At 44.3% G+C, this 18,155-nt stretch overlaps 1 protein-coding gene across 5 annotated transcripts in view; it reads right to left on the bottom strand.

Moving 5' to 3' along the window:
* The window catches only part of MAP7D1 (MAP7 domain containing 1), a 65,910-nt gene extending 48,003 nt beyond the window's left edge, over nt 1–17,907 (bottom strand). For 3 of the 5 annotated variants that reach the window (XM_042439795.1, XM_042439797.1, XM_042439800.1), the window contains exon 1: nt 13,204–13,350. In XM_042439795.1, coding sequence (XP_042295729.1) covers nt 13,204–13,306 — 103 coding nt within the window. In that variant the 5' untranslated portion in view covers nt 13,307–13,350. Of the gene's footprint in view, nt 1–13,203; nt 13,351–15,522; nt 15,628–17,395 lie in introns of those variants that run through there. The other 2 variants (XM_042439798.1, XM_042439799.1) reach the window with 2 other exon arrangements.
* Between the last annotated feature and the right edge of the window lie 248 nt (nt 17,908–18,155).

Raw genomic sequence — 18,155 nt, 5'->3', positions numbered from 1 at the left:
CTGGACACTGAGATTGCTCATCATGAGAGATGGTGGGGCTGAGATTTGTACTAGGAAACTGCTTTCTACTGAGCCAGACCTTTGGTCTGTATAGTTTATACCTGGGGTTCTCAACGTTGCTCAGCATGTCAAAATACCCTTTCTTGCAAAGTATGAAAAAATGTGGAAATATTGGCCTGTTACAGACTGCCAAAATAAAGCTGCTTCGGGGCTCTTTGGAGGTATGCTGTTTAAATGATGCATGCATCCTAAGAATCTGGAAGCTGTGCCAAAGCTGCATTCCAGTGCTTAGGAATGGAGTGTGGCTTTGGCGCGACCTCCGGACTCTTAGGACCCATGCATCATTTAAACAGCATACCTCCAAAGAGACCTGAAGCAGCTTTATTTTGGCAGTCTGTAACAGGCCATTGTTTACATCCCCAACATTAACTCCCAGAAACCCAGGGCAGATTCTGGAGGTTGTTGTCCAAATCATGAACCACAGACAATGCCGTTTCCAGGATTTAAAACAGGATTCTCACCCAGCCATGTCTGGAAGTACTGAGGATTGAACCTGGGACCGTCTACATGTAAAGCCTGTGCTCTGGCACTGGGCTGTTGTTTTCCCTCATTATGTATGCAATCTTATGGGTTTGACTTGCATACCTCTTGCTGGTAGCAGTGGGAAAAGTGTTTGAAAATATTAAAAAATAATAAATTAAAAAAACATGTTTGGAGTATCAAGAAACCATGATGAGAAGAAGCTGGGAATGAGAAGAAACTTCACAGTTTGGGATTGGTTGAGAGCAAAATTCTCACATGGCTGTTTTGCACAGAAGACAGTGTTTTCTATGCGGAAAGCAGCTTTTTTCAGCACAGATAATATCTCTGCTGGCAAAAATTATTATTATTATTATTATTATTATTATTACCATCATCATTATTATTAAAGTTTATTTATATAGCACCATATGTTTACACGGTGCTTTACATAGTCATCAATCAAAATACAGATAAAACCTGACTGTGGCGTACAATCTAAAATCAAAAGCAGCAAAAGTGATAAAATCACAACATATCATAAAATAGGAAAATACCATTTTTCTATGTAGGGGGGAAAAAAACCTGTTTCCTGCACAGAAAATGCTGCAGTTGGGCCATACCACACAACATTTGCACATGGCTGATTTGGATAAACCATGCAGAAATGCTATTTTATGCACAGAAAAGGCTGTTTCCTGCCCAAAACAGCTGAGTGCAATTTTGGCGCAGAATAAGCCCTGGGTTGTGAATATACTTCGAAAAATAGGCTTCGGAGTCTTTCTTGCAGCGGGGAATACAATTGCTAAAATTACTCGTTTCCTTTGAGAAGGAAAATTAGTGACAAATTACATCCCAAGTTGCTGAGAGAAACCCTTAAAGCAATGACTTTTAAGCAAGGTTTCATAAACTCTGATCAAACATGAAAGGCAAACCCATTCTTGCCTCCAGTTCTGTAGGCAGTGGCAAGGGATAAATTTTGGTAAGGAAATGTTGACTTTTTCCTACTTAAGCTTTGTCTTCCCTCGAAAGAGAGAGAAAGAGAAACAGAGAGCATGGGAGGCCAACCACTTCAGTGTCCAGTTTAACCTACCCTCTGGCTGCACAGATGGTTGCAGTGCAGTGTGCAGATGTTATCTCACATGTCTCCAAGTATGGCAAAGAGGCCCTATGCACACAGGCAACCACTCCATTTCCAGCCAGACCAGAGCTTAGAAAAATCACATACAGGACTGCAACTCACAGAATCCCCTGCCAGTGGTCATGTTGGTGGATGGATTCTGGGAGTTGTTATTATATTTATTTGCATCCCACCTTGATCCCAAAATTAGGACTCGGGGCAGCTTACAGTTTTAAAAACAAACGACGCAGCTAAAAATATACAACAAGCAACCATTGAAATAGAATTAAACCATTCACAGTATTAAAACAATTTAGAGCTACCCTTATAAGAATTAAATCAGGGAATGTGGTCCCTGGGAATTTCTCCAAAGGTGAACCTAGTCCTCCGGTTGCAAGAGATTCCCCACTTACAGTGATTCCCAAACTGGTCTTTCGGGTGTTTTGGACTTTGGTTCCCAGAATCCTAGACCATTGACCAAGATGGCTGAGGCTTTTGGGAGATGAAGTTCAAAACACCCGGAAGACCAGAGTTTGAGACTCACTGACCATTTGCATTGTCCATCTTCTAAGTCCCATTGCCTGCCTATGGATCACACTCCTTGCATCCAAGAAGCCTGGAATTCTTAACCACTCGGTGCCAGATAAGCATCCTGCTCTAAAGTCCAAGAAGGGGAAAGTCATATTCCTTGGCACTGGCATGAAAAGGGAAACTTGCACTCCCTGCCTTTCGAAGGCAAGATGGAAACCCGAGCCCATATTCATCATTGTCAGGACCAAACAAGGATTGGTATGTGTTCCAGATCAGCTAACGTGAATCGTGGCAAACAGAAAGGTCTGGAGAGAGTTTTGCTGGAAGGAGATGCAGGACAAGCAGAAGGCTGGGCTCCCACCGACTTCATCTTTCTATAATAAGGTCTAAGAATAGAATGGGGAAGGGAGGAAGGATGGCTTTTGGGAGATTCAAAAACAAACCTACTCATCATTCCAAGGTTAAACAGCCAGTGGGAGCAGCCGGTGGGTCACCGAGATTCAACAAGGCAAGTCTGGGGAAGAGAGCTACATTTTCCCATCTAGACAGAGGTCTTGGGCTGTATTTCTTTCACCACTCCAGTGCCAATTGCAGGGCAAAGAAGAGAGTTAGGGAGAAGACAGTCAAGGAAGCTGAGAGAGCTGAAATAGGGTTGTTGATGTTTTTGCAAAGCCATGATTTGCAACCAGTGGTTGGCATCCTATTAGTGTTGTGCCCACATGTAAGTGTAAGACACCAATGTATGTATCTGTAACATACAACCAAATTTTACAAATGTAATTTGCATGTTGCACATGTGTAACATGTATTTGTAACATAAATACTGTATATGCCAACACATGTAACTGAAGCTTAAACATGTGTATGTCCCTTTCTGGACAGGGCACAGGGGGCTATACTCTTGCTGTTGTGTGCCACCCAAAGTCCTAAGTTCTCCCATATAGTGTCCGTTGACATTAGTGTACTTATGGTCACAATATCTATCTAAAATCATTTTAATGAAAATATAAATTCTTTTCGTTTTTAAAAACATCTGAAAAAGTATAAATGCCTTTGCACTTCCTAAGGACCCCATTCAACCTGAGTTTTAAAATGACTTTTGAAAGCGCTTTAAAAATTAAATGTGGACTGAGTGACCATGGATGTTTGTGTGTGTGTGTGTGTGTGTGTGTGTGTGTTCAAGTGAGGTGACTAAGTGTGTAAATATATTAATATTTTGCATGGTCTGAGGAGCCTGAATTCTTGGCACCTTTCATGTGGTCTAGGAAAGCCGTATTAGTTTTTGGCAAGGTCCAGGGAAAGCATGTTAATTTGCTTGCAGCCTTGATGTGGTCTCCAAACGTCATTTCTCAAGGTTGATTATTTCCTGGGAAGCTTCATTTGGAGGACCAGAGAGACAACATTTCTGAAGCCTCTGTGGTCTTTTCTGTCAACTCAGACTCAATTGTGACAGAATCCAGTGCTTGGGAAGCAGGGCAAGATACTAATCTTTAGTTTAATTAATTTTAGGTTAGGACAGACACATGCTGGTTCTTCAAATGGTGATGAATTCCAAGTCCCAGCATGCTTGCTATTTGCTGTTCTGCTCAGGCTAATGTGAGTTGCAGCAACCCAACAACATTCAGAGGTCCTACAAGTGGAGAGTTTGAGTAGAAAACTCTCTATCAAGGATGGGTAATTATGTACGTAGTGGAGGCCAACATCACTTCCAACTGCTATGTTCTACCATTTTCAACCTACTAAGGATTTCTTGAGTGGGATGGGGACTTTGGGGAAGTGTGTGAGTTAACTTGCCACTTTTATGGGTGTTTTGGACAGATTTGGGGCTTCCATCAAAATTGTCCCAGGGATTTAAAAAAAATTGTGCCAGAGGCTTTGCAATCTCTAGAGGGACTTCAGGGGCCACAAAACCTGGGCTAGGAGTGATATGAAGTCCATGGGTAGCAGTTCCTACCCTTCAGACCTCTAGTCTTGGCTCCACTTTTATACCCTCCAGCCGTCTCAATTCAGGAAAAAGAGTCCCGATTAATTCCCTCGCATCCAATTTTTCAGCTGCTTTTGAAATGTCCCAATTTCTCATTCCTCCTCCCACCTTCCCCCTTTGTCATCATCTTTATTTTAGTTGCTGCAAATGGGAGTTCAAAGTGCAAAAATAGTTTGTACTCAATTAGAAGAGCAGAGAGAAGGGGCAGGATCTTGCCCTTCGCTGTAGACTCAAAGCAAAAGCAAGCTGCTGCAGCCCCTCATAGCTTTTGTGTCACTGAAAACTATTGCCACCATGACCACACTCTGATGTTGCTTGGCCACACAAGCCCCAATTTTCATCTCTGAAATGTTGGAGGGTATGCACCACTGGTGACCCACTGTCCACTCCATTATCTTGAATGGACCCCACCTGCCACTGCCCTTCGGCCTAGGTGACTGCAGAACAGAGGAGAGAGATAATAACAAAAGAGAAACAGATAAGAAAAGGATGGAGTGGGTTCTTAATAAATCATGTCAAGCTGAGTTTCCCAATGCCCTTTGTCCTCATGCTGCCAACGCACCATGGGCATCTACACACTGGGTCTTAAAGGTGCTAGACTGGATGAAATGCCAAGTGGCACACATGCCAGTCTTGGCACAAATGGTTAGGGTTCACTGTTGTTAAATTAATTAATCTGTTGCACTTTAAGGCCCTCTTCCGTACAATGGTCACTTTAAGAATCAATGGCCACCTTAGGAATGGAGAAAGCTCTCTTTTGTCAAGTCGGACTATCCATTCCCTTTAGTTCACCACTACCTGACTTAACCAGAGTTTACCATATTTACTTTTTTGGACTCTGATTCCAAGATACTATGGCTACTGGTCTTGCTGGTTGAAGGAGTCTGGGAGTTGCAGGCCAGTAAAGTACTTTTCCAGCCTCCAGCACTAACTGAAGCTTTGTTGCATTCTCTAAAGATGCCAGCCACAGATGCTGGTGAAACATCAGGAATAAAACTCTTTCTAGAACATGGCCATAGAGAAATATTTATCCAAAATACTTCTCTGACCCTCAGCTTTCCAGCTCTTGCTGTTTATTTTCCAGCTAATCTCTTTGGTCCTCTTTCCTGCCCAGAGACAGCCTCGAAGACCCATTCTGCTCAAGGCTCCTGTGATAACAAGTTCCCCAACCTTCAAGGGATTGCTGTTATCTGGTTCTGCCCCTTAGCCCTTCACGAAACAAGCCCCACTCTTTCAGCCTTCACTCCTGAGCAGCCTTGGAAGCCCAGCATGCTAGATTAGTGCCCCATGCCCTCCTGACTCATTTTATTCCTATGCGAAGCTGCAAATGGGACATGCTGGCTTAGGGTTAGGAATTAGGGATAAGCCAGTATCCTGCCCAGCTACAAATAGAAGGGCTGGACAAAGATATAACATAGGTTATCCCTTTGCTTGTCCCAACACGTCTGCAAAGTAGCTGGGTTTTCTTATTTCCCCGTTGGCACGCGTTTTCTGCGGATGGGCATGGTAATAAAAATTGCCGGGATGGTGATATGCAAAAATGTATTTGCAGCTCTGATACTGACCTCCTCCTTTTTATACAAAAATATAGGCCAATGCAACACTCTCAACACAATCTGCATGCCAGGGTGGCATGTGCTGGAGATGCTTCCATTCATAAACCTGCTAAATGGGGAAATGGATGCCCTCTAACAATTGCTTTAAAATGTCGGGGAAGAGACATGTATAAAAGCTAGGAATGACAAAATGTGCCATAGAGAAGGGAATGTGGCCACGTGGGAAAGTCCAGAGGACCAGATACAGCCTTAAACCCAGAGGTTCCCCATCCCAGGTGGAGACAGTTGCCAACATGGTGTAGTAGTCTGAGTGTTGGATTAGGACTCTGGAGACCAAGGTTCAAATCCTCACTTGACCATGGAAACCAATCGTAGGCAAGTCACACTCTCTCAGCCTCAGAGGGAGCATGGACTAAAACCCCTCCAAACAAACCTTGTCAAGAAAACCCTGTGACAGGCTTTCCCTAGTGTTGACATAATTTAGAAATAACTTGAAGGCACACATCATCATCAACAACAGGTTAATATTGGGAAACCTTGAAGGCCACACATACACAACATGTCAGGGACTGGTGCTATATTTGTGCCTACTTAAGGACAACTGTTTCTCTCCTCAAAACTCTCCATAGACCGGTAACCTATGGCTTTCAAAATAGCACTGGATCACAGACACCACATCCCACTGACGTGCACCGCTTTGAGCTCACTGGAGAAAACTCACAATGTTAATGTAACTAACGCAATAAATAAGTCATGCAGAATTACACACTGCTTCAACCAGCCTAAGGTCTCCAATCCTGTTTTCACTGAACAACGTACAAGCAGAAAGGCGCATTACTTACTTAAGGCAAATGGGACCAGAGAGGATGCTTAACCCATTCCGCCTTGCTGCTTTCTCCTCCACAAACTCTCCTGGTATTTCCTACCCAGGGCAAGACTCGAACAGGGGACTTCCCAAAGGAAAAGGAGAACCATGAGCTGGGAACACGTAAGACTGAGTAGGCTTCCTCCTTGGAAGTTCAGAGAGCCCTTCCGCTTCAGGCAAGGCTGACCGATTACATGGCAGGTGTTCCCAGCCAGGTGTGAAAAGATACACTTGCTGAGTTAATCTGCAGGAAGTGTATTTGAGCATTGGGTGTGTTTAATGGGGCATGCAGCGGGCTCAGGGCATGCCAGACAGGGTGGAGTTACTCCTGAGAGATAGGGCAGGGGAAAAGAAAACACTGTAGATTTCATTATGGAAGAGGAAAGCACTCATGTCCATCTCTGGGACTTGGAAAGAATCAGGAAACTGGTTGCTGTGCCTTGGGATGGGCCGGCGCAAGGAAAATAAACAACCAAAGCATTGTTTCCAAGATTCGGGAAGCAAGTTCCCGACTCTCTTTTGCCACACCTAGAATCAGATTTTAGCCATCTGAATCCCAGTCTTTTCCTCCAGGAACAGGACTGTTGGAAGACGACACATAGGAATTGATCACACTGGGGCTAATTTTGGCATTCAAGAGATTCAAGCGCATTTAAAGCATCCTGCAAATGAAGCAAAAAGGGCGAGTAATTGTCCCGATAAAATGATGTCGGAAATGCATTGTCGCGGAAACCCTGGAAGTAAAAAGATGCGCGTGGAATGCTTCTTTGTGACCACTTTAATGATGGGTTTTGTGCGGCGGCGTGTGAAATTATTTCGTGTAATTATGTGTTTCCAATGGATGCAATGCAATGTAATTCTTGTAAACATTTTATTATTTTGTGCTGGCCGTGTGCCGTAATAAATTATTGTTTGTTTGTTTGTTTGTTTGTAATTATGTGATTTGCCCAAGATATTCACGGGATAAACTCCCAATCTCCTTCATGTGATAACTCCTCTGTCACTTTTGTAACATTGTCCAGTTCCATCTGGGTGCTAAACTTTGGCTCACTTTTCCTCTCTTTCCAAAGTAAATTCCATAATGCCATCTGTGCCAAACCTGTGCCAAGGGTGCATCTGCACTGGAGAAATAATGAAATAATCCATCCTAGGGAATCCTGGGATTTGAAGCGTCTAATTGACCAAAAAGCAGAAATCCACCCTTAGGCCTGTTACAGACTGGCAAAATAAAGCTGCTTCGGGTCTCTTTGGAGGTATGCTGTTTAAATGATGCATGGGTCCTAAGAGTCCGGAGGTCGTGCCAAAGCCACACTCCATTCCTAAGCACCGGAGTGCAGCTTTAGTGCAGCTTCCGGATTCTTAGGATGCATGCATCATTTAAATAGCATCCCTCCAAAGAGACCCGAAGCAGCTTTATTTTGGCAGTCTGTAACAGGCCTTAAAGTTTATGGATTTTAAAAAATCAAACCAAATCCATGCTATACATCCCTAAACCAATCACAGACAGAAGTGACTCAAAGTCTAAGAGCTCGTCTTATAAACACCGATTACTATTTTGCTCTTTGCCAAACATGTAAGGAATCAGTCATCATTTTAAACCCCTCAAGGACTGTAATTAAAATTGTGTGCTTGTTTATTCATTTATTTTGCTTGGAGTAAAGGAATGATTCTTCGTCACTCATTGAGCTGCCAATGTTGCAAAGAAGGAGCCAAGACAACAAATTACTTTAAACCTGGTACCTTTTGCATGCATCCACCACTAAGCTGTAGCCTTTCTCATTACGCCACGTTGCCATTGTGGTTCTTAGCTCTTGATGGTCTTCTCCTGCACATGTTTCATCTAACCATCAAAGTCAGTAGCCCCTCAACTCATTGCAAAAACAGGGGAAGTTCTTAAGTCAAATGCATTTGCATTTGCCCTGTGAAAAGGGACCTTCTTTCATCTGACCTGAACTAACCTCTGCAAATCAGAGATGTACCGTTTCAATTCTATGACAAAATGCACACAAAAAGTATGTTTCTGGTTGACAGCACTGTTCTACCAGTAAGCATAGGGGGAGCAGAGTACAATGACTAAAAGGAGAGTGGTTTTTAAGAAAAGAAAAAGAGAGAGGAACCCTGAGGGAACCCTATATAAAATTTGAGTACAAAATGGTGGGTGGATGGTCTCTGTGAGCCTATGCAGATAGGCTCACAAATACACACCCTGGAGATGCATTTTTAAAATATAGAGGCCAGGAGTGGGGTTGCAAGAGGGCAGAAGCCATTTCGTACCTATGCTTTGGCACGCCTGAACAGCAGACTTCGATTCCCAGGGTGGGAGAGCCAAGCATCAGCTTACTCTTTGGTTCAAATATACTTGAAGGAAAGCCAGGTGGGGAAATCCGAGATGCCCTACAAGGTCTGTCACTCCCGATCAACCATCCTCCATCATGGCACAGCTGCATCCCAGGCCAAAAGCACTGGGAGCTGAAGGAACACCTTGCCAAGGCACCTGATGCCTCTTTGCAGCGTTTGGACATCACCCTCCAAAACAGCAAGAAAGCAAGACCTGCAAGAGGATTCCCTCTTTACATCCACTCATCCACTCCACCCTCAAATTGTTTGTGAATGTAGCTCAATATTTTATTATTCTGTGACTGTCTGACACCCTTGCAGCTGTGAAAGGGAGAAGGTATTTGTTGGGCAGAAGCACCAAATACATACAGTAGCAGGGTCAGTGATGTTACTTTGCAAAGGGATCTTGTAGCACCTTTGGGACTAAGAAGTTGTAACATAAGCTTTCATAGACTTGGTCTACTTCTTCAAACGTACAGAGTGAGCTGGTGCCCAGGAAGGACCTTTAGAATCAGACTACAGTTGGCCCTTTGTATCCACAGGAGTTCTGTTCCAGACCTCCCTGCAGAAGCCAAAAACCGTGGGAGTCCTATTGTTTACAAGGGTGGTGCACCATGCATGGCTGCCATCAGCATGGCCATGTGCACATGCCACCATTGGGGATAATAGGGCAGGGCAATCCATGGATGGTAAGCCCACATATAATAAGAGCCAACTGTATAAGAATGGCTGGTTAAAACTGAACTTGTCATCTCATCGCCATACTCACAAGTTTAGCATTTGTATGGCTATTCCTGCAACACAACTAAGGCTACATTTCACACATTCAGATTTCTCTGACCTGAGAAGGTATTCCCTAAGGAATCTTTCCCAACCCTAGGTGGAGATAACTGCAAATGGAGCATGGTGCCTTTGGTGCCCTTATGGTTGAGTTGTGCTTCGGTGTACGAGTTCAGCGGCTCCTCCTTCAACTCTTCCCAGTTGATCAGTTGGTTTGAATGTTGGGCTATGACTCTGGAGAGCCGTGTTCAAATCCCTGCTCAGCATTAAACCCACTGGATGATCTTGGGCAAGTCACACATTCTCAGCCCCAGGGCAAAGGCCATGACAACCCTTCTCTGATCAGCTCTTCTACGTAGTGGCTTCACTAGGGTTGGCATCACCCAGTATGGTAACTCAGAGTATCACCTCCCTACAATGACCTCCTCCCATACCACACCATACAGAATCCTCCGTAATATTTTTGTGCATGCTAATGTTACTCACAAACTGTAATTCCGGTATATTACTGAATGTAATGGCAATAGTATTGACTTAAGCAACTTGCCAAATTAAAATTATACCTTTAAATTACAATTTCATACACACAGCCTAAATGTACAGTCCTTCCTCCATTTTCGTGGACTTTGAGTCCATGGTCTCGGTCCTTCATGGACCGGCAAGTGTGGAGGGCTAAAATGCTATGGCGCATGAGGCCATTCGAACGAATAGAGCTTGAATATGTGCGAATTTCCATTTTGGGGGGGGGTTGTCTGGAACATATCCCCCACAAAAATGGAGGAACAACTGTATTTACATGGACATAGATTCATGTGGCTGGAGTGAAAATTTAGTAAGATGTGCAGTTTTAAAAAAAAACTGCCACTGAACCTTGCTCCACTCAAACCATCTCTTCCACTGAGCTTCAACATTTTAAAGGGATGTAGGTGAATACCCCAGCCCATTTCTACCAAAATACAGATGTTTGGGAAGCAGTGGTGTCACACCCCTTACGGTGTCCCTGCATCCCCCGCAGTGATGCTTCTGCCTCTATGAAACCCTGCTTGCTTGCCTAGATGTACCCTGCTGTCCACAGATTCCATTCCTGCCTGGGCCTCCGTTATCAGGAGATCATCAAAACAGGAAAGCAAAGGCATGTCCTGCTTCAAAAGCTCAGGATTGATCAGCGAGCCTGAGAACCAGGCAGCTTAAGACAGCAAGGACAGAAGTTGCGATTGCTTGGCAGAAAAACCCAAAATAATTAATGAAATGCAAATAAATCAAAGCAGCCATCTCATGCTGCATCATTTCCCTGCAAGCTCAGGTTGGGGGTGACTCAGCCTTCCCTGCAAGAGGGACAGTTCGTCCGAAAGGGTTAGCTGGGTTCTTCTAAATTCCTTTTTCAGCCAGAGCATGGAAAAAGTTACTCTTTTTTTAAAAAGCCATGGCTGCATCCACACTGCAGAAATAACCCAGTTTGACACCGCTTTAACTGCCCTGGCTCAATGCTATGGAATGCTAGGAATTGTAGTTTGTTGTGGCCCCAAAGTGGAGCAGGGATTACAACTGTCCAGATGTCAGACTGGTACCTAACTTTGAAGTAGAGTGGCCATATTATCATAACTGATCGGCAATAATCCTCTGCTTGAAAGCATTCTCTGTTGGAAAGCATGTTCTGCTCCAGGTACTGTTGGACTGCAGATCCAATTACTCTTTTTCCTAGGCTGTGCTGGCTACGGCTGATGAGATTTGAACTCCAAAAACCCATGCCTCTATTAACCCTACTTTCTTGAAAGGTTGTTCTGTCCAAGTGCAACAAGGACTCCAAAAAAGAAAGAGCTGGAGCTTTGAATTTCCCGTTTGCAGTCAGATCCTGGACACAAGATGGAGCAGGTAAACAGATCAACAGGTTACAGTCTCTCCCATGATGGTGAGACGTCTTGCACTTCTATTTAAATTGCAGGAATTATTTCTAAATTTGCATTCATTTATGCACATGAATCAGCACATGCAAATTTGGTGCACATCTTGGTCCTCTTGTCATCTTGGGTGGTGCATTTCCGCTTTCTGGGTAATACATTAAGGGTCACTCTACTTCGAAAGCTGATCCAAAAACATAAACCATGAATATAACAAAACTGACAGAAGTCACACAGGCACTTTTGTCAAGGATAATCTTAAAGTCACCTTTCACAAAACAAATAAATCTGCTATCAAGCAATGTAGATGCTTACCTGAACAGGTATGTCACAAGCATTCTAGTCCTCCCTATTTATCTGGTACATTTGAGCATTTCTGATCTCTATCCCTTGCAAATTGTTGCTTACACCAGCCTTTTTAAATATATTATATTATATTATATTATATTCCCATTCAACCCTCTCAGGGCCAAATTTAACAACTGTACAAATGTATTTGAGAATTAAGTTGGTACAGTAGTTTGATTCAGATTGGAATGTAATGGGGAGCTTAAACCCTTGTTTCCCATTGTAATCTTGACTTGGACCAGCATCCCCTATGCCCAGTATGTTGTTCTTGTGAGCCTTCAAGTCGTTTCCAACTTAAGCGACCCTAAGGCAAATCTAGCATGGCTTGTTTGGGTTTGGGATTTGTTTTTTTGTTGTTGTTGCAAGATTTGTTCAGAGGTTCACCACTGCCTTCCCCTGAGGCTGAGAGAGTGCGACTTGCCCAAGGTCACCCTGTGGGTTTCCATGGCTGAGTGGGGAATCGAACCTTGGTCTCCAGAGTTGCAGTCCAACACTCAAACCACTATGCCATGCTGGATCTCATACTTACTCTACTTGTTTTTAAAAAGCCATTCACATGATTACTTTTGAACTATTTTGTGAATGGTGTCTTGTCAGTGTTTGACAAGTGTGGTCCCCAAGAGGTACAGTCATGGTTTTTTTTTTACCCCCGAACACATAAGCATGGAATAGCATGTGTGTGGACTCTAAAAGACACCTCAAGGAGAACATCCTGACACTTTGCACCCTGCTATTGCCAAGATACATTCTGAAGTCTGCTACCAACAGGAAGTTTGGAAAGGGGATTGTTTCACCTTTAACTGACTGTGTAGTTTCCATCTTCAAACCCAATGGAGGACAAGCCTTGACATGACACACAAGGCCTCATAAAAATCAGCCAGGAGATTGTTTTAAGGCTTCATGTACACATTGCAAAATTAATGCAGTTTGGTATGGCTTTAACTCGATGCTATATAACACTGCGGGATTTGTAGTTCTGTGAAACCTTTAGCCTTCTCTGTCTGAGAGCTCCGGTGCCACAACTAAAAATCCCAGGATGGAGCCATGAGAGTTAAAGCAGCGATCGGAGGGTCCTCTCACACAGCGCACTTCTACTGCTATCATTCCAGTCTAATGGTACGATAACATACAACATTGACGTTGGAGGTTATTTAATTTGCCCTCTAAGTTTACTGTTCCTCTCTTTGCGCTTTCCTCCCTGGGTTTCTTTCCAAGTCACCCATTACTTGGCAGAAAGGACAGGACCCAAAAATAAGACAACTCACCGTCCCGCCTGAGCTGGCTGGCTCCCAGATCATGCTGTGGCGGATGCAGAAGCGAGCAAAGCCACACTCCTCTTCTCCTTAACCTCTCACTTACCAATTTCATATTCTGGAAACTGACTCCTTCCTCGTTCCCTGGCTATGTTTGCATGGCCAGATGACCTAGTGGATAACGTGTCCACTTTGTCTGGATTTGCAATACAGAACAAAAAAACAGATGCCCTAAATAGAAACGCTAGTTCCACTTGAGTGAGAACTTTGGTCCTCCTGGTGTTTTGGACTTCAACCCCCAGAAGTCCTAGCCAGCTTGGACAGCAGTCAGGAATTCTGGGAGCCGAAGTCCAAAACATCTGGAGGACCAGACTTTGGAAATGCTAGATGTTCAGTTCCAATTTCTCCAGTGGGATTTTTAGATTTCCAGTCCCTCTTGTTGGTGAAGGCCACTCTAGAAGCTTTGAGTAAAGGAGGATCAAGACCCAGAGCCTGAAGCCAACCGGACCCAACATGTCCCCTTAGATCCAGAGCAAAAACCAAGTTACAGTATTTCACACATTAAACGTTTTCAAAATCAATGGCGAGGGCTGTGCCGATATCCACGAGCTCCAAACCACTGTCCTATTTTTAGAAGTCTATCACTGCAACCATCAAGGGCAAAATGCACATCCGCCCTGCCGGCAAAACCTCACCGCCCCAGAGTTTTCAAAAGAACTTTAAGCCCCCCCTAAAAACCCACGTGATTTTAGCAAACAGGGGTTTTAAGAAGTCTTCTTTGAAAACAAACCACAAGCACAAAAAACCCTCCCACACATATCCCTCAGACAAAAATATGAGTGATGAGTCACAGAAAGACATTGCTGACCCTCCCATCCATAACCAGAGTGTGCCTTTAAGTCGTTTCCAATTTATGGCAACCCTAAGGGGGACCTATTGTAATGTAACAGTTCTTCAGCATTTCTCTTACTAAGGCTAAGTTTGCCTTTTGGGTCTTTTTCTCATTACATGCAGGGAAACTAGATACTGTATTGGTTATATAGAATAAAAAATGAATATTGCTTTTAGCCATCACACTATCATAGGTTATCTTGGCACGTTTCTTCAGATAAGGTTTGCCATGGTCATCCTCTGCGTCTGAGAGTGTGGCTTGCCTAAGGTTGCCCAGTGGGTTTCCATGGCTGAGCCAGGATTCGAACTCTGGTCTCCCAGGGCCCTAGTCCAATGCTCAAACTACTACACCACACTGGTCCCCTATCAGGTGTACACAAACCATAAATGAATTTCACATTTAGACTTGGGATCCTATCGCTGAGATATTATATACTGCATATACTTGACTATATGCGATTTAAAGTTGAGTACTGACCCATGGATAAGTCAGCTCAGGTTTTTGGGGTCAATTTTTAAACCTAAATTTCTAGACTTATACATGAGTACATACAGTCTAGGCAAATATTCTAGGAAAATCCCAAAATCCAAAACAATCCCAAATCCAAAATAGCAATAGCAAGTACAAAACACTTTCTAGGCCCAAGCGTTTCAGATGAAGAGAGATCTGTATCAGAGGAGGACAATGGTAAGGACCATCACACAACGCAACACGATGGTGGCAAACTTTGCCGTGTCCAAGGAACCTAAGTCCTAATGTCTTCACTTTTTATTGCAATTCTTGCAATAAAACCACCCCAAATATTCTAGCAAAACTCCAAAAAACCTACCCAAATGGAGACCACGGGGAGTGTCTAAAGGACTAAGGGACCGCCCCACCCAACTTTTTCCCTCCAAGTGGCAAAGAAGTCGACTCTATTGTGGGTCTTGGCCCAACCCCTTCCTTTCTCCCCACCATCTTTCCTTTCCGAAATCCCAAAAGCGGAAAGAAAGGAAGAGCGGGACTGGGCCTAACAGGCCTTTGCATCCATGATCCCATCCTGGGGGGGGGGGGGGTTTGTATCATCCTTGCCATCTGTTCTGGGCTGCTGGGACTTGGAGTCCAATGACAGCATCTCATCTTTGTCCAAAGGGGGACCCCCCCAATAGACACCCAACCCACAAAGTCAAGGAAGGGGGCAGGTGGCTGTCCTGGAGGCAGCTGTCGGAAGATGCCAATGTAGGGTTGGGTTGGACTGGAGGAAAGATAAGGGGCTTATTTATAAAAGCCCCTTGAATGCCCCAGGAGTATCTACGGGGGGGGGGTCATTCCTTTACAGCAAAGGAAAGGAGAGGGATGCTTTGGGTGGAAAGAAGCAGAATCAGCATCAGTGTGGCCTTCCCTATATATGTCCCCCTTGCTGCAAAAGGGACCAAGGTGAAAGCAAAGTGATCTCTTACTTTGCATAGCACTCCTCCATCCTCAGACTTCTTTTTCCACTGTAAAGAGCCCTCCATGCAAATCCTAGGCCACAGACCCTGCCCTCCAAGCAAGCAGAGTCTCACACTCAACACACACACAATGGTCAGGCGATGAGTTCATGCTTTTTTAGGAGGGGCAGGAGGAGGAAAGGGGAGGGAGGGGAAGAAGAAGAGAAAGGCAGCCCCAACAACTTGGCTGCAGCCCCACCATCCAGCCCCTTCCTTTTTGCACACAACACACAATGGCCAGCCAGTGAGTTTATACTTTTAGGGAGGGATGGAAGGAGAGAAAGGCAGCCCCATAGTTGCTGCGCAGCCACTCCATACACTCCCTTTACTTTTAACACACACACAACACACACACAATGGCTAGACGATGAGTTCATGCTTTTTAGGGAGGAAAGGAGAGGATGGAAGGAGGAAAGGCAGCCCCATAAGTTGCTGCAACCACACTATAACACCCTCTTTACTTTACACACACATACAACACACACACACACCACACCAAACAACACACAATGGCCAGACGAGGATAGTTCATGCTTTTTAGGGAGGAAAGGAGAGGGGTGAAAGGAGAAAAGCAGCCCAACAAATTGCTGCAACCACACCATTAACACCCCCTTTACTTTACACACACAAAACACACACCTCACACACAACACACAATGGCCAGACGATGTTCATGCTTTTTAGGGAGGAAAGGAGAGGGATGGAAGGAGGAGAAAGGTGGCAGCCCCATAAGTTGCTGCAACCACACTATACACCCTCTTTACTTTTACACACACATACAACACACACACACTCACAACACACAACACACACAATGGCCAGACGAGGAGTTCATGCTTTTTAGGAGGAAAGAGAGGGGTGAAAGGAGAAAACAGCCACCATAAATTGCTGCAACCACACTATACACCTCTCTTTACTGTTACACACACACACAACACACACCTCACACACAATGGCCAGACGAAGAGTTTCATGCTTTTTAGGGAGGGAAAGGAGAGGGGTGGAAGGAGAAAACAGCCCCATAAATTGCTCTGCATACACACTATACACCTCTTTATTACTGTTACCACACACACACACACACTCACACACAATGGCCAGACGAAGAGTTCATGCTTTTAGGGAGGAAAGGAGAGGGTGGAAGGAGAAAAGCAGCCCCATAAATTGCTGCGCAAACCACACATATACACCCTCTTTACTGTTACACACACACACACCACACACACTCACACACAACACACAATGCCCAGACGAGGAGTCATGCTTTTTAGGGAGGAAATGAGAGGGGTGGAAGGAGAAAAGCAGCCCCATAAATTGCTGCAACCACACCATAACCCCTTTAGTTTTTACAACACACACTCACACACAACACACAATGGCCAGAAGATGAGTTCATGCTTTTTAGGGAGGAAGGAGAGGGATGAGAGAGAAAAGCAGACCCATAAATTGCTGCAACCACACCATACACCCCCTTTTACTTTTACACACACGCACAACACACACACACAACACACAATGGCCAGACGATGAGTTCTTGCTTTTTTAGGGAGGAAAGGAGAGGGATGCAAGGAGGAGAAAAGCAGCCCCATAAGTTGCTGCAACCACACCATACACTCCTTTACTTTCAAACACACAATCACACATCTCCTCCCCCCCCAAAAAAAACCGATCTGGGGTGAAATGAGGAGACAGATTAGAAAGCCTGATGATGATGATGATGATTTTTCCTACAGATCCTTGCTCTGCATCCCTTTCCCTGAGAATGGCAACAATTTGCAACATCCCCTTCCTTTATTTTCAAAGCATTTATTCTGCTTTTAGAAAAGAGAGACAATGTATTTACCTCGATGATCCTCCGGCTGTTGCTTCATCCTCGGGGCCTCTTCCCTTTGCTCCATGCTTTGGAGGGGGCAGGATTTTTATTTTATTTTTAAATCCCCCAAAATTAATTTATATATATATATATATTAAAAAAAATCAGGCTAAAAATCAGATTTTTAAAAAAATGTATCTAAAAATCAAGCTCCTTCCTCTTTTCTCATCCCTCTATTTTTCCCTCCCTAGGACTTCTTCCACATTGAAAACTGGCTCCCAATCCAAACCTTAGAAAGAAAAATCACATTAAAAATCCCTTTTATCTCAAATTGCTTTTTCCTCCCAATGCTGCTGGGATATTTTTTCCCTTAAAAAAAAGAGGGGGGTTAAAAACTTTCCAACGAAGGGGTTTGAAAGCAAAGGAAGATTGAATAAAATAAATGCAGCCCCCCCCCCCCAAAAAAAATCCTTCCCCCTCTTTATTTCTTGCCCTGCCTCCAGTTGCAGCAGCAGCTGATGTTGCAAAGAGCTCCACTATTGTGCAGCCTCTGCCCAGGCTGGGCTCTGAAGCTGGGAGAGACCAAGGAGGCAAAATGGGGGTGTCCTCATCCCCCCCAAGCCATTTTTGGGGTCAAAATGTCCTCCTTTTTTTATTTATATGGGCCCCAGAGGTTGCATGGGACCCTCTCCCAGCCTCCTGGGCAGCAAAGTCTGCCAGAAAAGGTTGCAAAGTCCCAGTTTGGCAGCCCTGAAGCCAGGCTGGCACCCCTCTTTTGGCCTCTGCAGCT

The sequence above is a fragment of the Sceloporus undulatus genome, chromosome 9 (assembly GCF_019175285.1).
Source record: "Sceloporus undulatus isolate JIND9_A2432 ecotype Alabama chromosome 9, SceUnd_v1.1, whole genome shotgun sequence".
Lineage (NCBI taxonomy): Eukaryota > Metazoa > Chordata > Lepidosauria > Squamata > Phrynosomatidae > Sceloporus > Sceloporus undulatus.
This window is presented reverse-complemented; position numbering and strand designations above follow the sequence as displayed.